At 30.9% G+C, this 7753-nt stretch overlaps 1 protein-coding gene across 3 annotated transcripts; it reads right to left on the reverse strand.

Annotated features, from left to right (window-relative positions):
* Positions 1-374: 374 nt before the first annotated feature.
* Positions 375-4312, reverse strand: LOC124369842. 3 transcript variants are annotated; one of them, XM_046827973.1, is made up of 3 exons: positions 3716-4312; positions 3370-3526; positions 375-2691 (listed from the first exon to the last, which is right to left on the reverse strand). In XM_046827973.1, exons 1-3 carry the CDS (start codon positions 3872-3874, stop codon positions 2264-2266), a joined length of 744 nt encoding a protein of 247 aa, XP_046683929.1. In that variant the 5' UTR covers positions 3875-4312; the 3' UTR covers positions 375-2263. The 3 variants fall into 3 exon arrangements, with proteins under 3 accessions (XP_046683929.1, XP_046683928.1, XP_046683927.1); XM_046827972.1 differs by having other exon boundaries at positions 375-3526; XM_046827971.1 differs by having other exon boundaries at positions 3370-4312.
* Positions 4313-7753: the final 3441 nt, after the last annotated feature.

Below are 7753 nucleotides of genomic sequence, written 5' to 3' on the forward strand. Positions count from 1 at the left end.
TAATAATTGGTATTTTGTACAAGTAAATATAAGGTTCTGTCAAATATCTGTACCTCAGAACTATATGGGCCTAAGTCACATTTAGTAGATTTTACAGGAGAGCATAAAAACTACGAACAGTTGTGTTTATTCTTTATTATAAAATTATGAACTGTGTTTAGTTTCTACTTCACAAGTTAACTTACTTATGTTTATAGAAGCATTAAACTGCTTTAGTATTTTTATGTAATTATTTTTTTGTTACATTAAAAATGGACTTACGATATTCTGGCTCTAATCAAAAACATATGTTATATTGCTACTTGGACTTAAGCAACCAAATTAAGTGTATCCATTAGCAACCAATATACATGGTTTAGTCAATAAAAACACTATTACAATGCTAATAAAATATATTATCTAACAATGTTGTAATGGCATCTGGAAAGTTGTTTTTTCTAAAATCAAAAACATTTGTTTTAATGCTATTTGGACTTAAGCATTGTATTTCCATTAGCAACTAATATACATTGTTTCGTCAATAAAACACTATTACACTGCTTATAAAAACTATAAATATAAGGTAAGAATTAATCTAATAATGTTGAACTGATATCTGGAAAGTCATTTTCACTAGCCCCATGTGGAAGGTTCTCAAAGTAAGCCTTGTATTCTTCAGGGACCCACTGGAGGATTGTCATTAAATCTCTGAATTTTTCATTACTTATTTTCCTCTTCTCAGATCTTAGTTTCGGAACTGATTCAGGCATGATTGTTTCTTTTCTCTTATTTCTTCTCAAATCCACACTTTTAAAATCAACATCATCAAAGCTTGTTTTATAGTACAGTATACCAAGTTCTTCTCTTCGAACCTGTAACCAAACTGTGTTGGAAATGAGGAAAGGTTCTCCAATAGTATTTTTTTTCCTGTTTATTAATGGTCCATCTTTATTAGTAAGCGAAAGAAAATCAAGAAAGTGTTCAAGAGACATTTTCTTTACAATGAATGGGTTTTTATTGCTACAAGATGCGATGAAGTTCGCCCAATCATTAGTAGTAAATATTGTGTTAGTTTTAAGATGCTTTTTTGCTCTTTCTATTAATCCATGTTTACCATCTACCTCCATATGTGTATGCCCAGCTAATAAAAATTTGTGGTTTATTTCATTAATGTTGGGTAGAGTTTTCAAAATCCAAATGTACATAAAAATCATATTAATATTTCTATTTTGACCGCTGCAGTTATCGGTCCAAACAGTCAGAGTGTCAATGCTGCTTTTATTGAGCTCTTCATTTGCCCAGGTAAACAAACAAGAAGCCATCTCACTTCCACCTCTACCTGCAGTGGTCTCATTCCAAATCATGCACCACGTTTTCTTTCCACTACTGTCGTCAATGGTGTAGTTTAGAGTCCAGAGCTTTCTCAAGTAGAAGCTTTGACAGTTTGTGAGAGCTGGAGTAGGAAGACACTTCTGTAGGTCTGCCATAACAACTTTAAATTTTTCATTTCCTTGTCCCAAAAGCTTATCTTCTTTTTTCAAATGGTATCTACGTGCTGCTTCATCTAGATGCTTCTGCTTTTCTGCTTGAAGGTTTTCTTTTTGCTCACCGTTTGCATTCTTTAATTGGCAATCAATTCTGTCACAAAAATCACATGTGTCATTGTCTGGCAAATGAAATGACAAATTGTATTCTCTATTGAAAATTTCTGAAAATAACCATTTCTTTTCGGGTTTGATATTTTTTTCTTTACATTCATTTTCATACATGGTATACATTATGGAAATGTTTAAATCATTACCCAAGTATTTTTTGTTTGTCCTTTCCCTACTATAGTGACTTTCATATGCTGGATATTTTGATATGTGGTTTCTTATGATATCCTTTGCTGTCTCTGGTATTTTGTTTCCTGGTACATGTTTGCCACGATGGTCTGGTTCAACCATACCAGTACTTTGGGTTTTTAAGAGAGCAAACTTAACAAATGTTTCTGATATTACTAGTGTGTTCAAGAAAAATTGTTTGCAAACTTTTTCAAAATTGTTATCCCATTTGAGAAAATAAGTATGGCTGTTTTTTCTACTATTTCTAGAACCATCTCTTTGTCGTGACCTGGCTATTGGCTTGGTTGTAATACAAGAAACTATATACTGGCGTTTAGAACTTAAGTTTCTTTCACTATTATAATAGTCAGAATGAATGTGTACTCTTTGTGCATGACTTATGCGCTGAGAGCATTTCAAGCGACAAGTAGTTTTACAAGGAGGTCTTAAAGTTCTTTCTTTTACAATATCTCCTTTAGAGTTGACATGCTCTTTTCCAGAAATTCGTCCCTGCTTTCTAATGTTTTTTTCCACTTTTTTTCATTCCTTATTCTTTTTCTTCCTTTATTTTTAGGTTGAGTAACTATCGGTAACTCGCTCTCCGTGTCATCTGAATCGGTGTATGGTACCAGAGGTATTATATTATTATTATTTGCTGTAGTATTTGTACTTACAGATTGACTTTGTACTTGTTCTAAATCGTTACTTAAAGTTGAATCACTCTCTGAACCTGAAGGTGGAGTGTATGTTGGATCATCGATGTCATTCTCAAATAGGTCGCTCACAGAAGATAGCGCATCATCTAAATCTTCCAGTGTTGTCGATGCTCCAGATTCTTGTTCCATGTTTGTCACTTGTGTTATCGTCTCTAGCTCCCATTCATTTGACTCTGAAAAATAAATTGTTAAGATATTTTGAATATTTAATTTTATTTAAGTGTTTTGCTTTTAATAACATAGAGCTTTCTTTCCTACAAGTGTTCCCAGCCTTCAAGAAATAGAGAAATTCACTCGGTTTTGTCCAATTTATTTTAATTTTTTAAATTGATGTTCCGCCAAAACATTGATTAGTTCATTATATAGATAGCCTACACAAAGAATGTGGATATAAAAAATATTATATCGTTAAAGTGGATTTCTATTGAATTTTTATCATGTTTTTGGTAATTATGTGTAATTTACTCGTCACTCACGAAGTTTTTCATATTGAAGTATAATTTCTGTTAAACATGTAGAATGTTAAATTAGGTAGAATAACAAGTCGGAAAGACAAAGAACCCCTAAGAATATAACTATTATCGTATGAAATTAATGCTCTCTGTCCCTACCGACTACAGCATTTACAGTCTAATGACAATGTACTAGGTCTAGGCCCAGCTTAACACGATTGAAATGGAACCTAAATTATTGCTAGGGTAGGCTAAAGCCCCCGAGTAAATACCTGCTACAATATGGTTAAATGGTTAAACATAACAGTAATTTACACAAAAAAGATTTTTATAACAACCATAAATTTACTGAAATTTATTTAAACTGAGCCTAGAGTATTATGTACCTACTAATCTCACCTGGTTCTACTGGAGTTGAAATGAAATTAAGAAGATGTACGTCTTTACTAGTTTCTCTTTCAACTTGGATATTTTCACTTTCATGCATGTTAAAATTCCATTGGGTTGAGTCATTGTCAGGTAAAACGAGGATGGATGTGCAATCTGGATTCAATACCTAGAAATAAAATTGAAAATCAAACATACACTTAGGCCTACTTCTCCTATTGGCACAACAATGTTCTAAACCTAGGCTAATAATAATAATAATAATAAAAATTGTTCCTTGAGGTCTGAGTATAAAATTCGAATTTTACTTTAAGTTTTACATATTGTTAGCTTGTAAACATATTTAAAAAATACTTACTTTTAATTCGGTTAAAGTCGGTGAAGGAGTGGAATTTCTTCGTGGAACTTCTACTGATTGATTGCTAGGACAATCATTAGTTTCAGGTTTCAGATTATCTTCAGTGAACGTATTAAGGTTTTTCAATTTGGAAAGTATAAACTTTCCCCTACTTTCCATATTAATACCAAAACGTTTTGTTAAAAGTAGAATAAAACTTTGATTAGTACAGCTCAGTCCTAACCTCAATAATCTCTCTAATAGCAGGCAGCAGCAATATCAACAGTATTATTGACAGTCATCAGCTGTTCAGAAAACAGGACTTGAGACTAAATGAGTATAGTGGCTAGGGCCAGACAATGGCAAGTCCATTTTGTGGACTTAGGTTTTTGCTGAAATGCTCAATGTTCAGAACCATAACATCATAGGTGGAGTTAAGTTTGTCTGGTTCTGATATACCTCAGGACTTAGACTCATATAACCTTTGATAAATCATAAAAATAGAATTTTTAGCGGAGTTACGATGGTATGGCTGGATGTAAAATGAAATTTTAAGAACATACGTGCAATAACCTAAAAAATAAGAAATTTTGGACTTAGGCTCATATGGTTCTGAGGTACAGATATTGTCTTAAATGTTATGAATATGGTTTTTATTCCAATTATGCATCCGTACTAACTTGGTGTAATCTGACAGAAGGCAGAAATAAGGCTTTGAATGGAATTCTGTACAAAACAAGAGGGGAAAAAGGGATGGGTTAAGAGTTTGATTAGAAAAAAGACGTCAGTAAAATTCTACATTTCTGTGAACTTAAATATATGCAGTTAAAGCCAGGCTAAAGAAAAATATCCTTAGGATTAAAGTTCAAGTCTATCTTCATATATTAGTTTTAGTTTAAATTATACACTTTTACGATTTAGAACGCGCTAAACTTTTAATAATACTAGCATAGTATTTGCAGGATAAACATTAAAATAATCTATATACATTAATATTTTAGTCCAAGTTAACCGGTTTCTATTTCACGATACACACAATACTTCTTTAGAACATAGTTACAAAACATTTCAAGTATTTATCACAGAGAAGTTTTACTTTTCTACTAGCACTTTTATAATGAATGTTTAAAAATTGCTATCCTGATAAACAGATTGAATATTTTGTGGTTATACAGCCACAGACAGGGTGAAAGAAATAAAGAAGGCAGTTTTATGAAAACACCTTTTATTAGTAAAATTTTAAGACAATTTTCTATGGTAGCTTTTGATGCAGATTATAACACTAGGACCTTATTGTAGTAGATAATAAACTAATCTCATTCGCTAAAGATTTGTTTAGTTGGCAGGAGTGGCTATATTTGTTGGCTCACTAATTTGATATGATAAACCATTTAATAAAATATGGGTCATCATTCAGTTCATGACTAAGGATTAGAATTAGGATCATGTGAACAACATATTTGTATACGTCACTAATAAAACGGAAGATTAGAGGGAGTTTGGAGATAATTAAAACGTTGCATTCACAAGAGAGGAGTGGTTCTTAATATGATCAAAGTAGCCTACTCCATATTAGATAGAATAGTTTGTAAACAGAGATATAATATCATTAGATTCCTTTGGGAGGTAATTTTTATTGTAAAAATTTACTTAAAAGCAGAAATGTTAATGAACCATAAGTTTTATCCATTATTGGAAATACAAGTGTTATAGAAGTGTATTATTTATTCTTGTATTCATTATGTATCATTGTATTATCAAAAAAGAAATATATATGTTTACATATTTATATAAATATCACTTTATTTAGACTTTTTACTTTTATTGTATCACTTCATTATGAGAAAGAAAAAAAATGTTAATTTCACTTAAGAAGTAGGTTAATTGGTTTCTCTAAGTTAGATTAACGGGAGGTGAAAATTAAAAGAAACTAGAAGCTGTCAAACCGAGCTATAATTTTTAATCTCCGGCACTAACTTTGCCACTTTTCCACTTTATGATTAACTTTGGTTACTAATAATTCTAAAATCACAACTTTCGGTTGTTATGAAGGGTAGAGGAATAATGACCATGATTAAAAGGATATAGTAGGTACTGATAATGTATGACATTACCTTATTGTTAGAACACATGCGAGTTGGTTAATGTTTGTAATAGACATGAAAACTATATTTGATACTATTTAGTTCAATAACATATCGTCTCAGCTCCGACTTCAGTAATGACATTTTATGATTTGAAAAGCGCATTTTACTAATCATTACGATTAACATAATACCCACAGTGGCACCAGCATATTTTTATCTTCGCATTAAAAGGAAGAGAATTTGAAGAAATATTCACAAATACAGTGGGTTGTTCATGTTTTCTGTAATGGCCTTAATAATTCATTTTCAAATTTTTGACACCATAACTAGTAATTAACTGAAATAGATACGTCGTAACATATTCCAAGATTGAATGACTCATGAGAAAGTAACACTCATAAAAGGCTAAAAGGAATTGCGGGTGTTCATGTTTCCAAGGAAATTACCAACATTAAGTTTTGAATGTCAAAGTATTTATTTACTATTAGTATTATTATATTTATATTATTATTTGTTTCCCTCTTGTAAAATAATGGAAATTTGCAACAAGATTTTTAAATATTTATCCTAATATTTATTATCATGAAACTCTTAATATTATAAATGAACATATTACCATAATATAATTATATATTTCATTAAATTTCTTAACATATTGTTACAAAATACCGATTGTCTAAAAATCTTATAAATTTTTAAAAAATCCATGCACAGTCGTGAAGGATCTAAAGAGTTTTAATTTAAAATTTTGTAGGAAATTTGGTTTAAGGAAAAACCCATTCTAACACCAAACAATAAAATAGCGGCAAGCGTTAATGATTGGACCATAATCCTTCTCAGATACGAAATATGTGGACCCTGTTGTAAAGTTAGAAGATAAATATCACTCTTTTGTAGAGTTTCTAAACTTGTAGAAAGTGGTAGTATTGAACTTATGGATTTACTGTTTCTCCCATGGTCCAATAAATGTAGCCTGTTCATGCGTAAGCTCTCTTGAAATCTGTGTTTCGATGGAAAACTTGTCTACCAGGAGGTTTGATGAAATACCGTGATTTTTATACAACACTTCACTACAAAAGCCTTCGTTTTTCTGCTGGTCTAGAAGTAATATTTTATATCCCGAACCAAAACTTATCTTCATACTCAATTTGTGTGCAGCTATATTGTATCCAAGGACGCTTTCCATAAAATATTACGATGTAAATCATAAAACTTAAAATATCAAAGATCTTATACGCTAAATATATACATAAGTTATGATTAACGACGGAAATACACATTTCTAACAAAGCTAACGTATGGTCGTCTGATGCTTAAAAAATCATTAATATTAGTTTAATATTGTGTAATAATTATTTATAATAGTTTTTAGTGATATAAATTTCCAGCAAAGTACTATAATAATTTGGATTTATAAATTATATGGTTATATTAGTGTGGTGACGAGTAAATTAAAAACAGAATAGACCTACATGCATTGGGGTAAAGTTGTTCGTAAAAAGAAAGCTCTATAATATTGTTTACAAAGCTGGTATTTTGTCTGAGATTGATGTTGTTTTCCCTTTCCATGCTTGGCTGTAACAATAAATATAACGTGTACCTACCACAGAGCACCACTAACTAATAAACATTGGCTTGGTTTTATTATTGACCACAACGTTCCTTTTAGCATTTTGTCAAATATTTTTATTTCGTCAAATGGTTTTATTGCAATTTAACATAATACAGAAGTTTTTTGCTCTAACAGTGTGGTACAAGTATTAAGAAAAAATATAGAAACAACAAATATTCAGATCTGTGACTGAAGTCACTAGCTTAGTTATTAAAATAAATGAAATAAATACATCTATATAAGATATTGCGATCAAACAGCAATGGTATAATTTAACAATGCGGAAGGTTTGTATAAGTATGAATATGTCATCAATGTTATGCCAGAGTATGCGTGCTCATTCGCGTGTGTGTAGAAGTC

This window comes from Homalodisca vitripennis, chromosome X (genome assembly GCF_021130785.1).
Source record: "Homalodisca vitripennis isolate AUS2020 chromosome X, UT_GWSS_2.1, whole genome shotgun sequence".
Taxonomy (NCBI): domain Eukaryota; kingdom Metazoa; phylum Arthropoda; class Insecta; order Hemiptera; family Cicadellidae; genus Homalodisca; species Homalodisca vitripennis.

Bases quoted from the DNA above. Each gene is read 5' to 3' on its own strand.
- LOC124369842 (XM_046827972.1), bottom strand. From the start codon at position 1,925: ATGGTTGAACCAGACCATCGTGGCAAACATGTACCAGGAAACAAAATA.